This window comes from Puma concolor, chromosome A3, assembly GCF_028749965.1.
Source record: "Puma concolor isolate L17-30 chromosome A3, mPumCon1.1.hap2, whole genome shotgun sequence".
Classification (NCBI taxonomy): domain Eukaryota; kingdom Metazoa; phylum Chordata; class Mammalia; order Carnivora; family Felidae; genus Puma; species Puma concolor.
The window spans coordinates 54,625,939-54,653,082 of record NC_141669.1 but is presented as its reverse complement, the minus strand read 5'-3'; the positions used below and the strand labels follow the sequence as shown (position 1 = coordinate 54,653,082).

The following is a 27,144-nucleotide window of genomic DNA, read 5'->3' as shown; positions in this document are numbered from 1 at the left end:
GCCGTGCTGGACTTTGAATTTCTGGGGCAAAAATTCAACAGTTGCTGTTGTAGTGTGGTTCCCTGAAACTGGGTTTCTTCATCCACCAAGTGTTACCACTGGTGTCTGGAATGATGAGAAATGCCTCAAAGTAGGTAATCAGGCAACTGAAGGAGACTTTTCCCACGTGGTGTTGATGGAGCAACAAGTCATTGGGTCTGAAATCTCTAGGTCTGAGACACTAGGAAAATTACAGCTTGTGTCTATAACAGAAAAGGCCTCTTTGAATTATATATAACATTTATAAATTATAATAATTGCTCTCAAAGCAAGTCTGTGTATATTCTTTATTTTTTTAAAACAACTTTTCAGGATTCCTTAGCTTCCATTGAATGTACTGCTTAGAATGAATTTGTGTAGCAAGCATGTGACTCTCCTCTGATGGAAGGTGAGGCCAGTGTCTGCTGTGTTCTCTCTGAGCAGAGACTGTAAGGGGCCGATCCTAGCTAACTATAAAACTGAAAGATGGAGCAGGGGACCCCTGGAGGTCCTACGCTCCAATGATTCCTCTCCTCTGTATCAAATCTCTTGAAGAGATCATCATTACCTCAAATACAAAGGGTGATTTCATTTGATATGTTCTGGGAATACAGCTTATATGAACCATGATAACAAAATGATGACTGATTAACTCTATTAAATAAAACATCATTCAAGCAATATAGGAGATGGATGGAATGCCACAGGAGACTTAAACAATATTTATTCACTTATACACTGAGAAGTGGAAACACCTGGGAAAACACGGTGTGGGGCTTTTAAATAACACCACACATTTATAACAGCTGCTTGTTGACCAAGAGCTATAAAGAAACCCACCCTCAATTACAGAGGACCAAAAGCCAGTGGACACTCTCCCACAAAACAGTCATCACCCACTGAGACCTACTTAAGTAACCTTCCAAAAGTTTCCATACAATTTCATGCATCTAAAGTACACTAAAATCTCGCATTAGGAGATATCAGAGTCTGGAGGTTTTATTAGTCCCTGTACCCAAATGAAAGATTATTTCTTTTAAATTCTCTAGATAAAGCCCCATCTTGTTCCCATATCATAATTCAACTTTTAAATTTTTTAAATTTTATTTATTTATTTTGAGGGAGACAGAGCAAGCAGGAGAGGGGCAGAGAGAAAGGGAGAGAGAGCATCCCAAGCAGACTCCACACTGCCAGCACAGAGCCTGATGCAGGGCTTGAACCCACAAACCATGAGATCATGACCTGAGCCAAAACCAAGAGTCAGACACTTAACCGACTGAGCCACCCAGGCACCCCTCATAATTCAACTTTTAATGTGAGTGAGAGTAAAAAGGGGACCTATAAATAAAGTAGAAAGCATTCAGTGGGGTCTCAGTCCTAATCCCAGGACAGCTTATCCAAGAGACACTGTCAGTTAGTCAATTAAATTTTGCCTGGACTCAGTTTCCCATCTAGAAATTAAAAAAAAGAAGAAGAGGAGGTGGATCCTTGTTTCCCTTGCATCACCCAAAATCAGTGGATCCACTGAAATGTGAAAATGGTGAGATGTGGAAATAAACAAGCAAACAGATAGTCCCCAAATATTAATAGTTGTCATGTTAGAATAGTGAGCCTGGGGTTTTCTTTTCTTTTTCTCCAAAAAATGTTAATGCCCTTAATTGCTTTTATTTAATGAGAGTGATGGTAATTTAAGAAAAGAGGGAGAAAGAAGCAGATGTGAGCTTTAAGGCATGATTGTAGAACTGGACCTATGATGTCTGAGCTAGGCTCCCCAGTGGGTAGAAAAATGTTCTGGCTGATTACATCAGAAGGAGGAGGTGTGAGTGGTTGGTCATGCCAGGACACAGTGGTTCTCAGCCATGGTCCCCTCTGCTTACAGCACATCCAGCCTCCAGCACCACCTTTGCTCCCATGGCCCAGGTCTCCTAGGACTCTCATTTGCAAGGTCACTGTCATTAAAACTTATCCTCTGGTCTTCTTGTCACTCTCTTTGTCTAGTGGTCTCCACGAGAGCCCCACTCAGAGCTGTGGGATGAAATTCAATCTTCATTCAGTTCATAATTTTTTTTTCTTTACCCAGGGACAGAGTATGATGAGGTAATATTTTCTGGTGTGCTGGCCCAAGATCTGAACCGTTAAAAGTGAAAAATATTGAGAGCTTAAAAAGCCAGTGTCCAGTATTCTTTCAATGGTCTTGAGTGGACAGTGATGTTTTCCCAGATGTAAATTCCAGAGTCACAGAACCATCATTGTCCCCATCTGCCCCCATTGCAAAATGATAGTTAGTCATTGTCTATAACAGTAGCAATGAACTCTAGTAATGAACAAACAACCCAAGAAAATTCTCCTTTCCCCCAGAGTCTATTTAGTGGGCTATTCTAATATCAGTCAGAATAATAGCAGACTGGAAGGGAGTAGGGAATGACCCTGAAATCACTTAATGGTGAGGAAGAGGATGAAGAGTGAAAAGGTGCCTACGTAGACCAGTAAATGCCCTACTTCAAAGTTTCAGAAAATGGGCTTGCATTCCATTCTTCTAGAAAGTGCCTACAACCCCCCACCATTAACTTGGGCACTCTCTCCACAAGAACATAAGGATTGTCAGATGTCCTGCCACAACCCTGCATAGCAATCCTCAGATGCATACATCTCTTCGTTCATGTCCTGTTCTTCCCTTCTGGAAACATGTAGATGTGACAGCTTTGAAAACGTCATTTTCCTCTGAAAAATGACACAAGGGGTGGAGGAGTTCAACCCCAATCCCTTTGATGAAAATATTCCTAAAATATTAACAACTTTGTGACTAGTCCACATTATACCGTGTGACTAACATAGGAACAGAAATCTCCTTGGAGATTAAACCGGTCTCTCTTGGGTCTTTGAACAAATTTGGGAAGGTAAGCAGTAGATCGAAAGATGCATGGAATTTCTTTGTCCCCCTTTGTCTAGGACTCTCCCAGCCGAGGTGGATGAGCTCACATGCTAACTTCCTTCAAATGCTCACCTCCCACATGTGCTCACTCTTCTTTAAGTGCTCTGTGGCACACGTTCATCCTTTGCCTCCCCTCCATTCCCATCCACTGGGTCACTTTCACCACCACCCCCAGATTTAACGATCCTGAGTGACCTTTCCTTGGCCTCAAAAGGATGGCTCGTTGTGCTGGGTGTCAGCATTGAAGGGGTTTTCCCCCCAGGTTAACATTTTGGCATTTTAAGAGGGATCTCCATGAGATGCCCACAGAGGACCACTAATGTTGAAAACAGCAGACCCAGTGACAGGCTGGACTTGTCTGGGGTGGAGGGTAGGAAGAGGATGTCTCAAGGCAAACAAGTTGGAGTTCTATTCAGCCGACTCCCAGAGGCATCCACATCCTACATGGGGAAGGCAAAGGGGAGAGGCTGGGGGAGAGAGCTGAGCTGAGAAAGAACAATGAGTTGGGAGAAGCCAACAACACAGGCCTCTACTCCATCACCAAATTTGCAATGTGGTCTGTAACCCCTGTCAGACAGCTTATTTCTTGAACCCCTAGCAAGTGTCTGATGCTATTCCAGAAGCTTCTTTTAGACCAAATAATATGACAAAGTCTCTATACTCAAAGAAAGAAAGCTGGAAAACATGGAGGGACCAGGTAGAAATCACGATGGCCAAAAAGGGGATAAGGATTATTGCAATTGCTACTGGGCTTTGTGCTGATTTCCTTATTTTACCACTTCACAGCTGAAGCTCCTAGAAAAGCAGATAAGCTGTGGAGAACTGTGGCGTGTCTCCAAACTGCCTCACCACTGCATTCTTCTGCCTCAGTCCCAGCCACATCTCTCAGCCTCAAGAATCCTCTTTCTCTCTGAACTGGGAGGAGGTGGTGAGCATGGCAGCAGAAGGGGGAGTGGGCCAAACCACTATACCCCCTGCACATTGCAGGGTCTTTGGAGACGGAACAAAGATGGCTCTTACTCAGCATGAGGTCACCTTTCTTTTCTCTGGACTGTCTGGATTCACAGGGTTTATTTAGGTTCTCTGCCTGAATTCACTCTGGAGCTGATCACTGTGAGCAGGCCTGGGACCCAGCTAGGAGGCTCCCCTCCAGGTAGACACACATACACAAACACACACGCGCGCGCGCACACACACACACACACACAGAGTCTGTAACCAGGAGTCTGGGAAAGTACGAAGGGACACAGTTCAGAAGCAGCAGCATTAAGGGGAAAGCACAGAAGCCCCAGAGTCAGACCGACCTAGGTTGAAACCTGTCCCTGTCATTTACTATTTGTGTGGCCCTGGTCTCAGCCTTTGAGAGCCTCCATTTCTTTGTCTTTGAAATGGGGATAGTAATTCCTACCTTACAAGGTTGTGGTGAGGTTTTAGGATAACATAGATAGGGATTAGATAAATCATGGCTATTATAGTTATAACAGTGACCACTCTGTGCCCATTAGATAGGCTTTTAAGGGGCGCCTGGGTGGCGCAGTCGGTTAAGCATCCGACTTCAGCCAGGTCACGATCTCGCGGTCCGTGAGTTCGAGCCCCGCGTCGGGCTCTGGGCTGATGGCTCAGAGCCTGGAGCCTGTTTCCGATTCTGTGTCTCCCTCTCTCTCTGCCCCTCCCCCGTTCATGCTATGTCTCTCTCTGTCCCAAAAATAAATAAACGTTGAAAAAAAAAAAATTTAAAAAAAAAAAAAAAGATAGGCTTTTAAGAGGCACCTGGGTGGCTCAGTGGGTTGAGTGTCCAACTCTTGGTTTTGGCTCAGGTCATGATCTCACGGTTCGTGAGACTGAGCCCCACATCAGGCTCCACACTGACCATGCGGAGCCTGCTTGACATTCTCTCTCCCTGTCTCTCTGCCCCTTCCCCACTTGTGTTCTGTCTCTCTCTCTCTCTCAAAATAAATAAATAAACACTTAAAAAAAAGATAAGCTTTTTTTAAAATATTTTTATTTATTTTTGAGGGGGGGGGAACACAGAGCATGAGTGGGGGAGGGGCAGAGAGAGAGGGAGACACAGAATCCCAAGCAGGCTCCAGGCTCTGAGCTGACAGCACAGAGCCCAATGAGGGACTCGAACTCACCAACTGTGAGATCATGACCTGAGCCGAAGTCAGACGCCTAACTGACTGACTGAGCCACTCAGGTGCCCCAAAAAAGATAAGCTTTTAAGCTTGTTCACAGGATACAAATAAGATCATAACATTCACAGGGCTTAACGCAGTATTTGACAAATGTTGCCCCATGTTCCTGGAAGCAAGAGCTGCTCCTTCATTGCTATATTTTCCAAATGCTTTGGCAGCCCTCAGTGTGCCAGGTCCTCGGTGGTGAGGGGAATTCAATGGTACAAAAAGGGCTCGCAGTACCGTGGCAAAGAGAAAGACAAATAGACAAATTATGACAAAGGTTGAAGAGGAAAGGGGCAGGAAACCATGAGAGAGATTACCAGGTGGGCCTGAATGAGATAGGATGTGAGCAGGCAAAACCTCTGTGAGGAAGTGACTAACCTGAGACATGAGTTATGAGTAGAATTTAGCCAAGCAAAGTTTGGAGGTAGCATGTTCCAGGAAGTGTATACGCAAAGGTCATGAGGCACACATGTCCATGAATTTGAAAGGAAGCCACAGGGCTGGCAGGTGAGGAGAAGGAGGGAGCATGGCAGGGGGTAAGGCTGATCATTCAGCACCTTGTCAGCCATGTTGGCATTTGGGATCTCAGCAGTAGGATGGACTGGGACAGGAGACCAGCAAGGCCTCAGACAGGCTAGCCAGGAGGCAGGAGATGATGGCAGATGGACCAGCTGGAGGAAGAGGATCTTTACCTTATGCTCACATCCAGTGTGGACCAGAGCCCCTTGGAAAACATGCCTTTCTCATGCTCCTCAGAGGTGAAGAACTTGGTCTTTACCTCTTCAGAGGTAAAGACAGCATCTTGGAGACCTTCACGTTCACACCTCTTACTGAGTCAGGAGGTGAAGGCTCTGTCTCCTGTGGTCCATGCAGCCTCCCCATCCCCAGCTCTCAATCCTTCCAAATCAGGTGAGCAGGAAGATGGCTTCTTTCCGCGTGGCAACTTACATTCCCAAACTGCCCTCGCCACACCAGCAGATGGATGTGTTTATACAGTCTAGCCTTCCTGAGTTAGATTTAGATTGAAGTTAAGAGCCGAGGGGGCACAAGGCACATTAACCAAAAGTCTGGTTTGTCTGTGTGTCTCCGAAGCAGCCTCATTCCCGGCAGGTGAATAAGCACCTGCTCTAGCCCAGTCCGCAGCCACCCTCCCATAGAGCAGGGCCTGGTGAAAGGCTGGTTGACTGGGGAAGACACAGAGCAGGTCATGAAGCAAGGGGAGGCAAAGCTCAAGCTGGTTCCCAGGGTCTCACCGACACGCAGGAAGGGCAGAACCTGGGAGCCAGAGCAGTGTTCAAGAAGTGTGAAATGTTACCAGTCAGAAGCAGCAACATAACTAGTTGGGAGGAGACTGGGAAGAATTCTGAAGTCAGGCCCATGCAGGCCCCTGGGGTGACTTTTGCTATCCTGATTAAGGCTTTGCAACCAGGAGGGAGCATTTAAATAGACGGAAGTGAAGCGGGGGATGCAACTCATGGTCTCTCCAAGTGGAGGCCTCTGTCGAGTCCACTTTTTCTGAACAAATAAGATTAACTGGTTATTGACAACATCTTTGATTTACAGTTAAGGTGCTGAGATCCCCAAAAGCTTTGCTATATTTGATAGTCTGCCTCTTTCCAAAGGATTCAAGGTGTACTATTTCTTCCTCTTAAAGATTCTTCCTACATTGTCACTAAATTATTAGTGTAACAGGCCATTTCTTCCAGACCCTACAGAACATAAGCTCAGGCCAGCCTGGGGAGAATTATCACAAATATTTCGTTAGCGCAGCCTGAATTCGTGAGATGTTTCCAAAATGGAAAGGAGGCATTTTGATACTGGGTCATGGTCTCACTTCAGATCCAACTCTACATGATCTCGTAATTAGGGAGAATATTGGGTCCCAGTGGAGGCCTGAAACCAATTTTGAGGTTGGATAACTTAAATTAATACTTTTTACTCCTAAATGAAACCCAGATTTTGAGTGCTATAAATTTTCCATTTGTGTGTCTGGCAAGTCTCAAACAGCAGCCATGATATTTCAGGGTTCTGACTACTGTCTTCCTTTAGTTTAGATTTGAGAGGCACTCTGGCAGGATCATACTAGCCCTTACCTGAAGAGAAGATGAGTCCAGGAAAATTGAGAAGGCTTCTCCAGGCCAGCTGGGTAGAGATCAGCCTATGTAAATTTGGACTAGGTACCCAACTACACGGTCAAAACTGAAGGGGCATGCAAAGGCCCAGCTAGCTCCCAGAAGATCAACAGGCTAGCCTGCCACAGCACTCCAAATGCCCAATACTGGGGAAACTCCTTTAGAATAACACACTATGTTCAGGAGGTTCCTTTTAGGAATAGTATTATTTAGGTTAGAGGTTCAGCTGACCTAGCAAAATCTCAAAATAATATAAGGTTTGAACAGGATAAAACTTTTTTTCTCACACACATAACCCTCTGGGGAGAAGCTGTCCAGGGTCAGTATGATGGCTCCATGCTATTGGGCACCTAGGCTTCTTCTCATGTTTCTTCATCCCTACAGTGTGACTCTCATCTACACAGCCAAAAAAGAAAAAGGAAAAGAAAAAGAAAAGGGGAAGGTATACCCCTTCGATTTAAGGCACAACCTGGAATTTGTACACATCACTTCTGCTCATATCCAACTGATGAGAACATAGGTTACATAGCCACACCTCAGTGCAGAGGAGGCCACCCCCATCTGCAAATTCATGCACCACAGTAGGTCAGACCTTTGAGCATCATTCATTGCCTCTTGAACTGATCTGTGAAAGGGAGGCTGGGAAATGTAATCAATGCTAGATGGTCATGTGCCCAATGAAATTCGAGGGTTCTACTACTGAAGGAAGAATGTGAAAATGGATATGGAAGATAACTGGCCATCTCTCTTACATGGAAAGAAAGCACCTTTGAGGAATAAACCTTCATAGTGGATCCAGCTCACGGATCAGATTAGAGATATGTCACATAGAAAGTACAGAGAAGGAGTGAAAGGGACAGGCACACAGGACAAGCAAGCTTTGACTGAAAGGAAGAGTAAGACTCTGGGGCCCTTTTCCAGGAAATACAGCTGAAGGGCACTGAAATTCTGAAGAAGGAACAACCAGAGACGTGGAAAAAGCTGGAAGAGAACGATGGCAGCGGGGAAGTACTGGGACCCAAAACAAACTCTCCAATGTATATTATTACTGGTGGCCAACTCTTTTAAGTAGCCATACTTCTTGATGCATTTTGCCCTACATGCATTCCAATCTAAAAGCACATGTTGCTCAAAAGAAAGAGAGTCAAACAGACCTGGATTCAAATCTCTACTCTATCATTTACTTGCAGAGACACCCTGGGCAAATTCCTTTGTGTTCCAAGCCTGTTTCTACATTTTTAAAACATTTTTTTAACGTTTATTTATTTTTGAGACAGAGAGAGACAGAGCATGAACGGGGGAGGGTCAGAGAGAGAGGGAGACACAGAATCCAAAATAGGCTCCAGGTGGGGGCGCCTGGGTGGCGCAGTCGGTTAAGCGTCCGACTTCAGCCAGGTCACGATCTCGCGGTCTGTGAGTTCGAGCCCCGCATCGGGCTCTGGGCTGATGGCTCAGAGCCTGGAGCCTGTTTCCGATTCTGTGTCTCCCTCTCTCTCTGCCCCTCCCCCGTTCATGCTCTGTCTCTCTCTGTCCCAAAAATAAATAAACGTTGAAAAAAAAAAAATTCAAAATAGGCTCCAGGCTCTGAGCTGTCAGCACAGAGCCCGACGCGGGGCTCGAACTCACGGACCGCGAGATCATGACCTGAGCCGAAGTCGGCCGCTTAACCGACTGAGCCACCCAGGTGCCCCTGTTTCTACATTTTTAAATTGGGGTAATAGTACTAACCACTCTTTCTATTAAGAGGGTAAAATGAGATGATGTATATAAAACAACTAGTGCCCAGCATGGCACAGTAGAAGCACTCAGTGAAAGGTAGATGTGGTTACCATGAAACTTTTTGCTTCATAACCAGCACCAGTCTCTCAGATAGGGGGCTTAGCCTTGCAGACAGGGCTGTGGATAGGAAAATGGTACGTGTGTGAGGTACCGAAAATCTAAAGAACACATACCCGTTTAGGATACCACTCACTGGCACAATATAGTCATCATAGAAGTAAAATTGTTATCTTTTTAAATTAATATTCCCTCCACTCTGGGGAAAGCACTTTGGCAGCAACAGGCATAAGGAAAGAATTCATTCCTCACATTATACAAAAGAAGAAAACAGCCTTCATCCATGAGCTTATATAAATGGAGCAGGATGAGGTTGGGGCTATACAGCAAATGAATAAGTAATTTCATAATTTTACATTTTGACAGCCAAGCTAAATAACGCTGTTGGCCAAGCCATCTCTGTCAGCTTATCTTCTGGCACCAATTTTTTTTAATTTAATTTTTTTAATATTTATTTATTTTTTGAGAGAGAGAGAGACAGACAGACAGTGCATGAGTCAAGGAGAGGCAGAGAGAGAGAGGGAGGTACAGAATCCAAAGCAGGCTCCAGGCTCCAGGCTCCAGTCTCTGAGCTGTCAGCACAGATCCTGACCTGGGGCTTGAACTCACAAACTGTGAGATCATGACCTGAGTCGAAGTCAGAGGCTTAACCAGCTGAGACACCCAGGCGCCCCTCACACCAATTTTTTAAGGCAAATACCTCAACACAAATGAAATAATGATTGTATTAATGACAGTTCTAAGTAGTCAGAGCCGTTTAACTGGGGGACAGGGCAGTAAAACAAATTCTCAGGATTATTAGCTGGGAGAGAAGACTCTGAATAAAATTAGTTAGTCCTGGGTCAGACTTCCACTCACTCAGCATGACCATGCCGCAGTGTTTTTTTAAATCTTAGAAAAGTACATTAAAACAACATTATTTCTCACACTCATCCAAAATGTCGATTAAAACCAGGCTCTTTGGAGAAGTCCTACTGCTTAGCAGGACCCACGGGGCATACGGTGGACTCCCTGAGACCGAGGAAGAGAGGATGGTCAAGAGCAATGGCTGGTTTTTAAAAAGCAAAATGAAGAAACAGTATTTAGAGTATACTACACTGGCTCAGACCTTTCAGACCTACTTCCTCTTGAGCCAACAAACGTTTTCAACGAATTCCACCTCTCAAGCGTACTCTCCATGGTATCTCCGCACACATCTCTGTCTTGCTCTCCTGAAAGGGCTGAATGTTAGAGCCAGTCCCACTAACAACACTTTGGCCACCTGATCACTTTTCCTGGATCTCCTGTCTCCAATTCTATTTTGTCTTCTTTTTTTAATTCGTCAGAACTAGACAGATGCAGACGAATGTGCCACGGTTTTATAGGATGATGAGACTTGAAAGAGAGAGTATTTAAGCATCAGAGTGTGAAGATTCATTTATATATATAAAAAAAAAAAAAATTCCTTATGGTACCATGTGTGTTTCTGTCTTTGTCAGCTGCAGTGGTTCACTGACCTTTAAAGACTGTCGGGCCTGAAGGGCAATTTGAACATACGTGTTCCACTTGACTGCAGAATCAGGGCAGACTTTCCAACCTGGAGCTACCCACTGGCAGATAGGGTGTCTCCGGCCCAGCTCACATGAATGCACTTGCAAGTGTGGACACAGGCAAAGTCTTCTCATTATTGCAACACCTTTCCCAGTCCTCCCCCAGTTCAGCCTTTACTCATCATCATAACAGCCTATGTTTCATAATTAATAGCACGGGGCAATATCAAGAAACAGAAGGGGAAATGTGTGATAGCTGCCTTTGAGGTACTATCTTTCTCTCATCCAGTGATCTTATCTCTCTCCAGGCGGCCCTTGGATTCTAGCGATGTGATTTTCTAGCTAAGGAGGCAATAAGGAGAGCACACAGATTTGGCTCCTTCCCAGCAACTTTGGAAAAGGTGCCAAGTTAAGAGTCCACGAAAAGGGGGGAAACCTACACCACCTCCTATTTTCAGTTCCACAAACCAGGAATGACCCTCCTAGACAAAGACAGGAGTTGCTGCTTGTTTCTGTATTACTCTGTAACAAAACACTGCAAAACACACTGGCTTAAAACAACAATTTGCTGTTTTCTCTTACAGTTCTGTGGGTTGACCAGAATCAGCTGTATAATCTCATTTGGCATCTCTGATGAAGTTGTAGTCAGAGAGTGGCTAGGGCTGGAGTCATCAGAAGGTTGATTGGGCTGGACGTTCAAGAAGTTGCTTCCCTCACTTCTCTTTCGTCAGTGCTCCTCCACACGGAGAAGAGGAGAATAGAGTAGCCTCAGGGCACCAAATCCAGGAAGCAGAAAATTCCAGGCCTCTTTTTATTTTTTTAATGTTTATTTATTTTTGAGGGTGTGGGGGGAAGGGCAGAGAGAGAGAGAGACCGAGGACCCGAAGCAGAGTCTGCGCTGACAGCAAAGAGCCTGATGCAGGGCTTGAATTCATGAACCACGAGATCATGACCTGAGCCAAAGTCGGACACTTAACTGACTGAGCCACCCAGTCACCCCATTTGTTGAAAATTCCAGGCCTCTTAATGTCAGGCACAAAGCTAGCATATCACTTCCATCACATTCCATTATTCAAAACTCTTACAAATCAACCCAGAGTCAAGGGAGTGGAGAAATAGACTCCTTCTCATTCAGGAGAGAAAGAATTAATGGCAGCCTTCTTTTCAGACAAGCTACCACCAAACAGGAAGAGTGAAATTTTTAGAACATAAGAAATTCTCTGCCTCAACTGCTCTGAGGGAAGCCCGCTCCCTGCTGCTCTTGAGTGGCCCGGTGACTAAACAGCAAAGTAAAATTTGAGCAAATATAATTGTTTAAAATATCAACAGGGAGTACTAAATAAACCCTTAGACTTTACTAGATCAAGCAGATTAAGTAAACAAACAAACAATATAAAGGCTTTACTCTAATAAAAAATGATTAATGAATATTTATTTAATAGTGCAGCCATCAAATTAAGAACTCACGTTATTTCTTAAATTTATAAAAATTACTAAGTCTAAGAGGAAATCAAAACTATAGTTACTGGGATTCTAGAAAATAATGACAGTTGGAACACCACAATAAAAACTTCTGGAATTTGAAAAAATCATAGTCTTGAATTATTTCATTATTAAACAAGAAAAATGAAAATAAATGAGCTAAGTATTCAGTTAAAAATTAGAAAATAATATGGAACAAATCTACAGAAAGCAGAAATAAGGAATCTATGAATATAAGAACAATTAATGAAAATAAAGCAAAATCTGTAGAACTGAGAAAAAAGTCTTAAAATTTTTTTTGGAAATGCCAATATCATTGGCAAATTCTTGAAAGCCAAAAAAAAAGAACATGCAAATATGTATATTAATGATTACAAAAGAGGTAACACCACAAATAGATTTAACTGTGAGAAGTTTCCTTTGTGCAAAGCACAAACCTATGCAAATGCTTCAAAAGTCTTGATAAAATGGGGCAACTGGGTGGCTCAGTCAGTTGAGGGCCCAACTCTTGATTTCAACTCAGGTATAAATCCCAGGGTTGTGGTCTCAAGCGCTACTTCAGGCTCCAAGATGAGTGTGGAGCCTGCTTAAGATATTCTCTCTGTCTCTCTCTCTCTCTCTCTCTCTTTCTCTCTGCCCCTCTCCCCCATTTGCATGCTCTCTGTCTCTATCTAAAAAAAAAAAAAAAAAAAAAAAAACAACCTTGATAAAATGAATGGTTTTCTAAGAAAGGATAAATTATGGAAATGGACTCAGAAAGGGTACAAAACCTGAATAGGTCAATACCTGTGGCAAAAACTTTTAAAGTCATCAAAGAACTGCATTCTAGAAAAACAGCATGTCCAGGAGCACCTGGGTGGTTCAGTCAGGTGAGCATCCAACCTCTGGTCCGGTCATGATCTCACAGTTCGTGGGTTCAAGCCCAGTGTCAGGCTCTGTGCTGACAGCTCAGAGCCTGGAGCCTGCTTCTGATTCTGTATCTCCCTCTCTCTCTACTCCCTCCCCTGCTCACACTTTCTCTCTCTCTCTCTCTCTCAAAAATAAATAATAAACATTAAAAAAAGAAAAGGAAAAACAGGACATCCAGAACGATTTTGAGAGAATTTTCTCATGCTTTTAATGAACAAAGAATTCTTACACTATTTCAGAAATATAGAATATACTAGAAAATGAAAATCCTCCCCATTTCTTTTGTAAAGTTAACATAATCTTGATGACAAAAATAGCACACAACAAAAGAATAATGGCCAATCTCATATATGAAATTGGATACAAAAATCCCACGTCAAAGGTTAACTGTTGATTCTAGAGCTTACCAGAATTTATTATAGATGTGTTAGGGGAAAATTAGAAATTAGGTGGACTCTTAATGCCCACTAAAGAATTTGATAACTGCATTTTGTGCTTTCATATGATAGAAGATTATGCAACCATTGCAAATCATATTGAAAATGGCAAGGGAGAAATGGTCACAGCATAGTATTTTAAAACTGGTTCAGAATGATCCCATTTTTGTAAATACATGCACCTGTGTGTGTGTGTGTGTGTGTGTGTGTGTGTGTGTGTGTGTGGCCTGAAAGGAAGAGCACAAATGGTAACTCTCTGAGTGTTAAAACTTAAAATTCTTCTCTCCTCTTCTTCCTTCTTCCTTCTTTTGTACATTTTCCAGATTTTCCACAAAGAAAATGTGTTACTTTGTAATCAGATGAAAAACAGGGAATTTTATTCTTAAATAAGTCTTATCTCAGTAGTAATCCTTAACAAGTCCTATGTTTGCACGTCCCACTAAAGATGAGCCATTTTATTTCTGCCCCTTCGTTTTTCTAGTTTCCTCTTGTTACCAAATATTTCCTTTCTGCTTTCATCTTCCCCTCAGTTTTGGCATCCAAAGAGGTTACTGTGGAAAGCGTGCCAGTATGTGTGTCAGCAAAATGAATCAAACAACTGAAAGAATTGACCTTGGATCCTTTTGCATGAACAGCACATAAAAGGCAGGCTGCTGTATGAGATTTATAGACAGGGCAAGTTTGAGGTGGAGGAAAGGCAGTCAAAAAGGACTCTGGCATCACCACTCACAACACACCCTTCCCTTTGGCCCCGGCTCCAGCTTTGGGGAAGGGGAAAGAAGCAAGACAGGTGTCTCTGTGGCATTTTGTCCCTGTCATGGGCCTGGGAATGAATGCTGTCAAACAAAAGGCCAGAGTATGGTGGCTTCATTTCAAATGATGGACGAAAGCTGAAGTGTAGGGTTCAAAGAAAGAGGAAGAAATAGGATGGCTGAAAAAAATGCAAAGGGAGCAGGGACCTGTGCGTGCTGAGGACCTTGGTGATTTTCCTACAGAAAGTGGGGAGGCATTGAAGAGTTTATGCAGGAAGGCAACTTTGAATGTGCATCTATGTATGTATAAATGTTTACATACATAGGCATATGTACATCTTACATACATGTGCAAACATGTACATATGTATGTACATACACATTTTTATTTATGTGTGTATGTGGATACATTTTATATGGAAACCAAAATATAACTGGAAAAGAGAAAGGCTAAAAACAGGAAGGCCAGTTTATGTAGTAGCCCAAGTTATAGAAGACTGGCCCAGGTTGGGAAAAGTGAATGGATATAAAGGATCTTTTTTTTTTTTTCCTTCTCTTTAAAATTTTGATTTAAATTCTAGTTAGTTAACATATAGTATAATATTGGTTTCAGGAATAGATGAAGGATCTTTTCAATATAGAATCAGAACTCTGCTTCTCCCTGACTTTGCAGAAGACAGCCACCCCAGTTCCTACTTTCATCCCCTCTATTCAACGGATCAACCCTAACTGACTGCCACAGCTGGTAACTCAGTTGTAATTCCAAACTCATAAGAGAGAATCTGATTGGCCTAACTCAGATTAGGTGCCCACCTCTTGTCCAATCGACTACGGCCAAGGCCAGTGTCACAGAATGCAAACATAGTTGCTAGGGTCCATTTGTTTGTGGGATTAACAGACTGATATCTCTCTCCACCTGTGGACTACATTCTTCAATAGGGCAGGGACTATTTTTGGTTCCTTAACACTGAATTCAGCACCTTATTAGGTACCCGGGATGTAACCGGCACTCAGAAACCATTTGTATTTGTCAAAAGGATGAATGTACAAATAACAAATGGAGAGAAACATAGATAGGATAGAAGGCACTATTAAGTCATCCAATCCAGCCCTCCATCCATTCATTACTCATGTGTCTCATTTATCACTGGAGCACCAACTTCAGCAGGATTACGTCAATTGCCTTCAATACATCAGTGAGATTTTGTGGTCTAGTCTAAGGACCAACCCCCATTTGCAAGAGTGACTTAAGTGAGAAACTATGCTCCTAATTCTAAACAACTGACTTAAAACAAACTGTGGAAACCCAATCCATTTGTAACTTAAAAAATACCTCCATACAAGACAATCAATGGAAGAACTAAGCTGGAGAGAAAAGGTATCTGTCAGAAGAAACTTGGCATACATGTTACACTTTTTCCATCTGATTCTTTCAGTATTCTTCCTGTGGAATCCAATTTCCTTAAGTGACCTCTGTTCATAGGAAACTATTTGGTTTAATCTCTGGGAGCCATGGCATATTTTTAACCATCTCCAAAGGCCAGCTCCGTCTCCAATGAGCATGCCTGATACCCAAACAGATGTTTTATAACACTCAGCACACATGAGCTCACCACTGGCAAGTCTTTTGCACACAATCAGCCCACAACTCTTCTCAATCTCCCCTTTCATACCACAAACTAAATTCAGGGCTCACAGGCAAGCTTGAGTCCTTACCACAGTAACCAAAGAGCAGAAGATGGAGATCCCAAGTTTGAATTTTCAACTTATAAATATTTTAGAAATCTAATGATGAACCAAAAACTATGCAATACAAAGAGTTAGCCAAATTTAGGAGTATAAAAAGACTCGCAAACTGGCTGCCCCAAAAGAATTCAGATTCAAGTATCTGGGTAAAAGGTTCAAAAGCAACTCAAATTTTGATGGAGTTATAAAGCATGTTAACATTTCTAGTGTGGAAATCAAGGAGACCACATAGGACTCTTGCCACCCCTTCCCCAAAAGCCTAAAAGATCCCCAAAGAGACCACAAGGGGGTGACTAAGGAGACCTAAATAAACAATGGCAAGCTCATGGGGCTTTGATTCCTTGAGAACCTAAACCTGCAGGGAAAAATCTGAGCTTTTTAAGAAGGCTTGCTCCACCTCAGAAACCCTCAGAGATATAAGCAGTAGTTGTTGAGCACCAACTTAAACTTGAACCTATAAATACTTCAAGAGGAGAAGACCCAAAGGCTGCCTCAGAGACACTCATCCACACGTTGGGAGCTATATATAAACTGGCACCTTAAAATGACAGCTATGTCAAGAACTGATGGCTTCTGGCCAAGAGCTGTACGTTGTGTGATACCATCTACAAGTGATCAAGAAAATATTTGCAAAAAAAAAAAAAAAAAAAAGGAAAGAAAGAAAATATTTGCGTTTTTAGTTTATATTCAGGATAATAGAGTGAAAAGAGGATAAGTGCCTAAGGCAAGCAGAGCTGGTTTTAATCCCACTTTAACCATTTACCGCCATATCGTCTTGGGTGCAATATTTAAATAAGCCTAAGCCCTCGGTCTCATGTCTGTACAGCGAAAATAATGAATAAAAATGACGTGCCTGGACAATTCTAATAATGCTTTCAACACCATTACATTCAGTCGTATCAAAATGGAACTTTCCAGCCTAGGAGAAAAGCCACCTAGCATCCTGCTAAGCCACCACTGAGCAGGAGATATTGCTGCATTTTCTCCTTTGAATTTAACCAGAGTATTTTGTTGCTAATGTGTGACAATAATTGGCACTCATAACTTTGTAAATGAGCAAGCGGAGGTAAACTGAGGTCAAAGCCAAATGTTGGATCTGAATCAAACCACCCAAAAGCAATACTGCAGAGAATTTAACAGGGTTACAAAGACCAGTGTGCAGACTGAGAGCTTCGGTCGTCCTAGCAACCTTTTGAAGCAAACACTGGTGCAGATTTGCTGGCATATATGACACTGAGAACATCTGGTCTTTCTATTATCTTCTCACAAGCAAAAAATGATGTCGTGTAAACTGATCTTTAGGCCAATTATATGGTCTAAGTGTTATAGTGTTTGTGTTGGCTCTTCTGGCTCCAGGTTTTAAGAACTTAATTTGTAGCCACACCCCTCCCTGAAGTCCTAATTGCATCTTACTGTAACTGACCCCAAGGATTTGTTTATGCCAAGTCTGCACCTTCCTTCAGGACGATAAGTATGTGTAAATGCATCATCAGTCAACGGTGCGTGCAAAGCGTGGTGGGAGGTCCTATAAGAATCAGTTACAGGAGTTTTGTGCAATGGGAAAGTAGAGACAGTGCCTAAGAGAGGAGGCTCTGGGGACTGCTCTGGTCATATATCCAATGCTACATTTTTTCCCCTGTATACCAGTTTTGTTATGGAAGCCAGGTGTGGAGTATTGAGGCTCTAGTCTGCAGCTCACTTAGAAGGCACTAAACTAGGAGTCAGAAAACTGATACTACCTCCCACCTGGCCTTCCTACCCTAGACAAGGTCATTGTTGTGTCTGAGCATCTGTTTCTCCATCTAGACTCAACTTCATTTACAAACTCAGTGTGGCAGGCACTGTTCCAAGGCCTTCATCAACATTGATTAAGTTAATCCTCATAATGACTCTAACTGGCAAGCAGTATTATTATTCCCACCCAATGTCACACGGCGGGGGCATGGCAGAGATTGTGAGCTTGCCCCCCACCCTGCTCCAGCTGCTCGCTAAGAGCTCTGGGTTTCTGTGCTCAGCCCTAATGGACTGGGGTCTCTAATGAACCACAGCCTAGTGCTCTGGAGCAGGAGACCCATGGGTGCACCCCTGGACTGGTACTGACCACAGGAAAGGGGCTTCTTGCCTCTCTCCCTCCTCATCCCACCCCATCCCTCTGTTGCTATGGCCAAGAGGCCATGGCGGCAGCTGATGGGGCTGACCTAGGGAGGTCTTTCTCCCATTTCACTCCAACCCTCACCCCTACAGCCCACAGATAGATGTGAGGGGCCATCTTTTACTCTGTGGATCCTTTCCCACCTTTTTGAAGACACCTGGGGATCCTAATCTGGGTTATGAACAGAAGTATTGGTAGAAGAAAGCAGGGAGCTCCTGATTTTGTCTTTGGACAAAATAGCCTCTGGTAAATGTATTAGCATTACAGTGTGTGAAATAAGTAAATAGGCCTCTGAATTAACATGCTTCCTTGATCTGCCACAGCCCCTCCCCCATCACTGACCCCTAAATGGAGGAAGGGAGTTGTGGGATGGCCAGCCCTTAGGGAAAACTGAAGCTTTATGGGGACTTGACCCCAGGCACCAGCAGCACCATCTTCAGGACCAGAAGTTTCCTTCATCTTTAGAGGAAATGAATCTCTCGAGTCTCTTTGTCTGACTTAGCATGTCTAGGAACAAAGGGCAGAATATGTAGTACAGTAAATCCCAACTCTGAGTTGTCCATTACAGGAATTTATCACAGATGGTAATCATTAGGACTTTAACATTCTTGAAGGAAAGAGCTTTATCCAGAATTATAAATAAACTATTCCCAAGGCTTAGATTTATAAAGCTGTGCTAAAAAAATAAAATTCAAGTGAATAAAATTTAAATATCTCATTGGCTTTATTTAACAATTCGTGAATCAGGCTGCATCACATCTAGCAAACAGAAAGGAGCTCCGAGAAGCTGTACAAAATGGGAGACTTTTATAGGCAGAAGTGGGCAGGGACAGGGACAGGGATAGGGAAAGAGTGGGTTACTTCATATTTCTTTGGGGGACAAAGGGGTCTATCAGGCATATTACCTCATTAATGCTAACCAGGAAATCCCAGATTGACTGGTTTAAGATTACATTTCTGGGAAAGTTTGAAACTGCAATTAGCCTAAATATTGAGTCTTGGTTTGTGGACATGGGGCTTAGCACAAGTGACTCCATTTGGAGCATGTTGTTTCTCTTTTTTTTTTTTTTTTTTTTTTTTTTAACAGCTGTTAGAGAGGGTTGCTTGGACAACTAGGACTTTACAGCCTGGGTTACAAAGTCAACCTAACTTGTGAAAGCTTGGCATTGATCTGGGAGTTCTGGGTAATGCCAAGAGAAGATGGGAACTTATTTTCTGCAGTTAGTGGGCTCCCAATCAGAACCTAACAAGGTTAGGTCCTGGTTTAAGCTCATGAAATGGAAGCTCAGAGAAAATGGGGTGCCAGCATCTAAATATGGCATTACAATTCCTAAACCAATAGTGGAGCAACAGTGTGCAGAACAAGGATGCTGCCTTCCAGAAGTGTCTCATCTAGTCAGGAAGGTAAGGCATTTACCAACCAAACAACTAGAGTTTGTAGGCTTCTGCATGTGGCATAGACTGTAACTAGAGAATGCAGGGAGGGAAGCAAAGGACACATGGAGGCTGGAGTCATCAAGAAAAGATGGGGCGGTGGGGGAAGGGACTGACTTAGGACTTGGATGAGTGGGGTGTGCACATGTAAGGCAAGGTTTGCTCAGCCCCACACCTCCGACAAACATGCATCACGTCCCTGCTGTGACTCTCAGTCCGAGCCAGGTCTCAAATCACACACTTGTGTCTCCTACAGGTGACTGAGCCTTAAATTCCAGACTCACCCTCTTCATTTCCCCTCGAGCCTTCTTCTAAAGGCCTGAAAAGGGAAACTCCAGCCTCTGGACATATCCCATCCGGGGCAGATGCCACGGGATGGGCATCCATCCTGGAGGGTGAAGCCGGGGGAAAAACCCACACGCCAGCCACAGCCCCAGTGTAGAGCTGTATGGGGTTAGGATGAGCAGGAGAGGGAGAAAGGGACAGGGCAGCATCAAAGGCATGTGCCCCGCTGCCTCAGCTTCCATGTGGCAAGATTCTGTAGGCATCTGGGAGACACAGTTGAGGGGACAATAAAATGCCCTGCAGACACAGGAAGTTTGAAGGGAGGCTAGGACCCCAAAGGGTGGTCCACAGCCAGGCAGTCCAGGAGGTTCTGATGGGAAAAGTGAAGGGAGCACAGGCACCAGAAGGAGAACGTCATCTGTTGGGGGTGCAGGGAGTGCAGGACTAACTTTGAAGCGCCAAGAGGTGACATCACAGAGGAGAATTACATAGGACTGGCTGCAGATCCTGGACTCTCTAAAGGCTGCTGTAGGGGCTCTAGGTATCTTCTCTGCATTGTCCAGTCAGGTGCCCAGGAAGGATGGGGAGAAAAGTAGAATCCAAGGTAGATGTGTGCTTTGCAATAAAATGTCCCCAGAACCTAAGGGTGCCTGAGCAGGTGCAGCAGCATCTGGAAGAAGAGGGACTGCCTCAACCAGAGCAAGGGGAGGATAAATTGTTCATTACAGAGCTTTGGAGAAGGCAGAGGCATGGAGGGAGAAGCTGTATCGACTGGGGTCCTATTCACATCAGTAGGGAGAGCTGCCTCCTTAATTTACTACCCAGCACAAATGGTTGAAGGGAGCAGATGTTGATGAGGAGAGACAAATGCATGAGCGCCCCTGAGAATCACCCCAGTTTGCCATATTGGTGACAATGCAGATCACAGATTGATTCAGCACCCTTGAAGTATAGTATAGGAGAAGCTCATGTTGTTAACCTTCTACTGCCTCCAGAAGTGTAACTGAAATCAGTTGAAACAAGTTCCTTTCATTTAAAAAAAATTAGGGAACCCTCCTTAGAAGACATTAAAGTGTGGCAGGAAGAATAGAGGTTCTGGAGCCTATCAGGGATTCCAGTCACCAACCCCACCTCTTCCTGGTTGTGTGGCCTCGGGAAAATGATTTCATCTTTTTGAGCCTCAGTTTCCCCCTCTATGAAATGGAACATATGATAAAGGTACCTGGCTGGCAAGGCTATTGAAGAGATTAAATTTGATAACCTCTGTACATAGCTTGACCCCATGCATCCAACCTAGTTAAGGTCAGTCCCCTTCTCTTCTTCCTCTTTGAGAGACAGACTCCAAGAAAATGAATTTTGACAAACAATTTTACACAGAAAGAAGAAATTTGTTGTCAAGCTCTATGGTATGCCAGAAGAGCACTGCCATAAACATCGCGTCTGCTTTCTACATATTTCTTTCAAGCTGCCCACCGTGCTTCCCAGCTGCCCTGCTCCAAACAGCAAGCATCAGCTCACGTCCTTCTCTCTGATTCTCTTACAGGGGCGCTGTATCAACTTCACCAGAGTCAAGAACAATCAGCCCGCCAAGTACCCCCTCAACAATGCCTACCACACCACCTCGCCGCCTCCTGCCCCCATTTACACGCCCCCACCCCCTGCTCCCCACTGCCCTCCCCCACCCCCCAGTGCTCCCACCCCTCCAATTCCATCCCCACCTTCTACCCTTCCCCCTCCTCCTCAAGCTCCACCTCCCAACAGGGCACCACCCCCCTCCCGACCTCCTCCCAGGCCTTCTGTCTAGAACCCAAAGTTCATGCTCTGGGCTCTTAGAAACTTTGGGGAGGAGGCTCCTCTGTGGTGTTAGAATAAGTCTTTCCAGTTAGGGGAGGCTTCTGCTTTGGAAATGAGTGGTGATAAAGCCCACTGATCTTCACACACCTTAAAAATTGGTTTGTAATGCCAATACATCGACAATTGTGATCAGCAGAAAGAAAGAGAAATTTTGAAATGCCTCTAAACAAATGATGAGGCAACTACAGTCACAATTATAGCCAGCCAGCCATCACCTCTAGAAGATTCCAGAGACAGTGAAACTGCTGAGATGCTCTAAATGGGATTGTGTCTCATGGAGACCAATAAGAAAATCATTTCTCTGAGGGTGAAATGCAGAGTCGGATGGATGAGAAATAACATTGCTGGGTTTCTAAATGCTGCCTTCCCTCCTCCACTCCACCTCCATCACTTGACCCTGGACCCTTGGCCTAGGAACCAAGGAACCCTCACCCAAGAAAGTGAAAACCCTTTGCCTACAACTTTGGGAAAAGCTTGGGTTCTCCATTGTGGCAAGAAACTCAACATCAGACAGGTATCTGACAGGTATCTGAACAAAAGCATGTTCGCCTGGGATTTGCAGAGGAATAAAAACATATGCCTTATTTTACTTTCAAATTCTCCCAGTTTCCAAGTGAGGGAGAGAGCAGGTGTTTACAGATGGAAAAAGGTATGTTGCCACGTTGCTGTGTAAGTGAAATCAGGTGTGTGCATTGACAGGAGAGTACTGATGAGAGCATCAGACAGTTTCTAAAACCCACAGGCCATCAGCAGCTAGAGGTGGCTGGCTTTGGCCCGACATGGTCCCCTAAATCAACAGACATGGCATTGTTGAAGAGCAACCTGTTAATTATTCATCTTAAAAACCAAGATTTGGCTTCAGTTTAAATCACTTAAGATACGAAGAAGTGACTGATCCCATTTTTTAGAGACAAACATGAGTTGATCTTCCCAAAATGGTGTCACTAGCGCCTACCATACAATTTTGCTGGGGTTTTTTTTCTTTCTTTTTTGGTAAAGTTGTGTACCAGAGACTTCTATTCCAGCTGAGAGACAAGGGTCCTAACATAATATGGAAACCATCCCCACATGCTTTAATTAACCACAAAAAAAGTCATGTATGTGTAGATGTAAATATATTTCTCCTTGGCTTTTCAACATTCTCATAAATATCAGCTATCAACCCAGGAGGAATACACTAGATGTTCTGCCTGAAATTCCCACCAGGCCTGGGATCCACCCCATTCCTCCAAGTCTTTCTGAATCTGTTGTCATCAGTAAACCCTATAATCACTTTCTAAACATTGGGCTTCATCAACCAGGGTAAAAACAGAGGGCCATTGTTGAGCACCTCCTATACTATCCTATTCAAAATTATCTTCCCCTCCAGCTTCCCACAGGTCTTAAAATCCCTCTCCCAAAGTGCTCAAAGACTTAAATATTTTCTGGAACAAAGCAGCATATAAAATAAATATAAACCTAGCACTTTGGGTTATGATCTCTAAAGATCCTTTAAGAACCCATCAAGCCAGCCTGATTCTTGGACCTTACTTAGAGACATAAGGACCTGGTAGGCATTCCATAAACACCAGTTCTTGTAGACATTGTAGATATGGCAGACATTACTTATCAATCATAGCACTATCCATGAAGCCCAACAATTTCTTCAACAGTCCTCAGATCACAACTACAAAGAGCCTCCATTCATCAGTCGGAATTGAGAGAGAGATGAGCCCTATTTTCCATCCCTGCTTTAGAAGTCAGAAACAAACAGGAATTGCATGGAGAAATGGGGAACTCTTGGGCAGCAAAGGTACAGTCGGGGGAAAATAGATCTAGGCAGAGTGCCTTATTGGGGGGCCACACGCACTAAATCTGCAGTGCCAATGCCAAACTGACACTTCTCCAAGTGTACTTCAGACCAGCCCTTCTCCTGACCTGCCACTTCCGAAGAATCTCCCAGCCATTGTCTAGAGCGAAAATCAGATATGGTTTCCAGGACTTATGAAAGCAACCTCCCTTTGCCACCCCCTCAACCTGGCATATATTATCTATTTTTAGAACACTAGGCTTCTTCTTTAGTATAGTCCCTCATGAAGCAGGGGCCAGAATGTCTCAGCCACTTACAGTGACATTGCTGGACTCCAGAAAACCATTCCATAGGAGAATGGGTTCCCCAGGCTCACAGCGTAGAGACGTTGAGCCCATGGCAACTGTTTTGACTGCTGGCAGTACAAAACGGTCCACCCCCCACCACTAGCCCCATGACTCACTGCGGCCATAAGAAAGTTCAAGCCAAGATGCTGACGTCATACAACAAGATGGCGGGCATCATTCAGGATCTCAACAGCACATCAGTCAGAAGCCCTGTGCGGTTTCCACAATGTTTTGGTGAACTTTTTGATGAATAGGGAACTGCAAATATATGATGATTTTGAAGAGGATTAGCAGGGTTTGTCCTTCAAACTGACTCATCATGTCATCCCTACTCATTTAGAATTACAGTTAAGAAGGTGAAACTTCTAGACTGTATGAACAAGGCAATAGTAGGCTAGTACAGACAAGAAAATTCTTTAACTGGTTTATAAAATCTATCAGTACTTGTATCATTCCCTGTCAAAGGCAGCAGACATATGATTGTGATCAGACAAGAAAATTCTTTAACTGGTTTATAAAATCTATCAGTACTTGTATCATTCCCTGTCAAAGGCAGCAGACATATGATTGTGATCAGGAAACTGCACAAAACTATTGTTTCAACCCCCATGTTATTGTCCTTGTGAAGTTTTTTTTTAATAAAAGCCAACTTTTTGTTGTATATATTCGTATTCCATGTGTTAGATGGAAGCATTTCCTATCCAGTGTGAATAAAAAAGAACAGTTGTAGTAAATTATTATAAAGCCAATGATATTTCATGGCAGGTTATTCTACCAAGCTGTGCTTGTTGGTTTTTCCCATGACTGTATTGCTTTTTGAAATGTACAAATAGTTACCGAAATGACGAGACCCTTGTTTGCACAGCATTAATAAGGACCTTGAGTTTCGTGGTCCCCTCTTTTGAAGACCAGCTCACAAGCAGTTTCTGGCCTGGAGCTTTGCACGTATTCCAGTGAGACTGGAAAAGTTCTCTGTTTTACCAAGATCAAGAACAGAGCTGGTGGACAAATTAATTAATAGTCTTGGATATCTGGCCATGGGTAACTTCATTGTAAATATCACTAAAATGGGCAGAGATGATTTTAATGTCTTATAAACACTAGAGTCCAAACACTGTTAGATGAGAAAAAAACTATCAAAGAACTAGGAAAAAAATAATAATTATTATGAGATAGTGAGCAAGTTTCAGCCCAATGCCAACTCAATAAAAACAATTAATGCTGTGTAAAATGGGTTGAATTAGCTTGCAAACTATATAAAGATATATGCAGTGAAACACCTGTTAATGCACACAAGATGGGAATGAGGTGTTCTAGTCAATTGCCTTTTCTAGTTATCTGAGCTCTACTATATTATCATACTTGGATAACCAATTTAAAACAATTAGAATATGATTTTTTTAAATACACTTAACATTAAACTCTTCCTCTAATTCTTTCTCCTTTCTGTGATAATTCAGAACACAGTTATGGATCTCCAGTGAGTCATTGTTATAAAAAATGAGTTATCACTGTACTATGCTATAAGAGACTGGGCTAACCCTGCACAATGACAAACTCTGGAAGTTGCTTTTAAAAAAAAAATAATAACAATAAAATACTAAAATCATCTCTTTTACTGGTTATTTGTCTCTTTGTTATAAAAATAAAGTGTAGACTGTTCAACTACTTAACATCTTGATGATAATAAAACAACTGTTGTTATGCAAATTATATTTCTGAAATCATTATTATATTTCCAGTAAGTTCTTTACTGTCTTGATTATTGTCATTTTTTTCCTTAGCTGTCCAACATTCAAAATATTCTTTATTTTTTTTTTTTTAATGTTTACTTATTTTTGAGAGAGAGGGAGAGAGGCCAAGAGGGGAGGGGCAGAGAGAGAGGAGAACAGAGGATCCAAAGAGGGCTCTGTCCTGACAGCAGAGAGCCCAGCATGGGGCTCAAACTCACAAACTGTGAGATCATGACCTGAAGTTGGACATTTAACTGACTGAGCCACCCAGGCACCCCTAAAATATTCTTTATTTCTAGTAACAGTTTTAAAATTTAAAATGGAATCCAAGCTAAATGAAAATATAAAGTAAAAAGTCGAGATGGAGAAGCACACAGAAAAAAAAACGTAGTGGACCAGTAAGGATTGTTTCTGGCTGCCTGTAACAAGATTTGGGGCCATGACTGATTTGATTCTCACAGCAAGGACTCCAGAGGTTTGCAGCTGCTCAAGAAACCAGGCAGCATTACAGCCAGTGCTGCAGTAAGTACCTTTCCTTCCGTATACATCTCAAAATATTTTTATTATATCTGCAATTCTGATACAAACCACTTGATTCCTAGCATCTTCAATCCAGCTCCTTCACTGAAATTTTTGTGTAGGTAAGAGTGTCTCTTACTAGTTCCTGAATTTGTTTCTTTTACAAGTCTTCCTTCAACCCTGAATTCATCTTAATTGGAATAAAACCATCTGCAAACAGAAACCCATGCCACATTTTTTTCCAAGATTGCAATAGTATTTACTTTTTAATAGCTTTTTGGGCACATGCACATTTTTAAATTACATTCTTAATCATTAAATGGTTTTGAGATTACCGGCTAGCAATTTGGAAGGAAAAAGAAAACTTGGAGCTCTACTTCACTCCTTGCACCAAAATTAACTTCAGCTGTATTTAATTTAAGTGTAACAAATAAAATGAAGAAAGTACTAGAAGTGGAAAAAATATTTACTGTATCATATGAGGAATTTTTAAATCCTGCATATTACCAACCAACTTTCTCATGAAATCGCTTCAACTACCGTGAGTAATGCTCCAATGCATTAAGTTGAGTAAATAACAGAAATAAGGTCATCGATCAGGTACTGTGAACTTGAGCAGATCTACAATTTTCCATCACTAAATCCAATGTTCTTCCCTCAGATAAATGTATGTTTCTCTGGAGTCTCATTTAGGTATAGAACAACCAATACAACACTTTGTCCCTCTAAATACATTACAAAAAAGGTCTAAGTGCTTACAATTACCAAGCACTGGGTAAAGCTATAGAGTTGGTATCCGCAAAACAGATGAGTTTACTCTGATTACAATTGTTTTGTTATTTTATTCTGATTACAACTGTATTATGTTGGCTTGAACCACCACATCCTCATCAAATTTATACCTAAACAAATTAGAAGTAATCTATGATTCCTCCCCTTTTTATATAACATTCAAATAGTCAGTTACATAGATTCTCCCATCTCTACTAAAAACGGGACCATTTTAATTGTTGGGGTTTGAAACTGTGCAACATCTCCTTTATTTAGTTTTAAATATCATCTCACAATGTACTTACAA

The 27,144-nt window shown here is 42.8% G+C and overlaps 1 protein-coding gene across 1 annotated transcript in view; it reads left to right on the top strand.

The window, feature by feature from the left end:
- Window positions 1-25,527, top strand: part of ANTXR1 (ANTXR cell adhesion molecule 1) — a 223,029-nt gene extending 197,502 nt beyond the window's left edge. Inside the window, exon 18 of the mRNA XM_086700957.1 lies at window positions 21,368-25,527. Coding sequence (XP_086557083.1) covers window positions 21,368-21,628 — 261 coding nt within the window. The 3' untranslated portion in view covers window positions 21,629-25,527. The remainder of the gene's footprint in view (window positions 1-21,367) is intronic.
- Window positions 25,528-27,144: the final 1,617 nt, after the last annotated feature.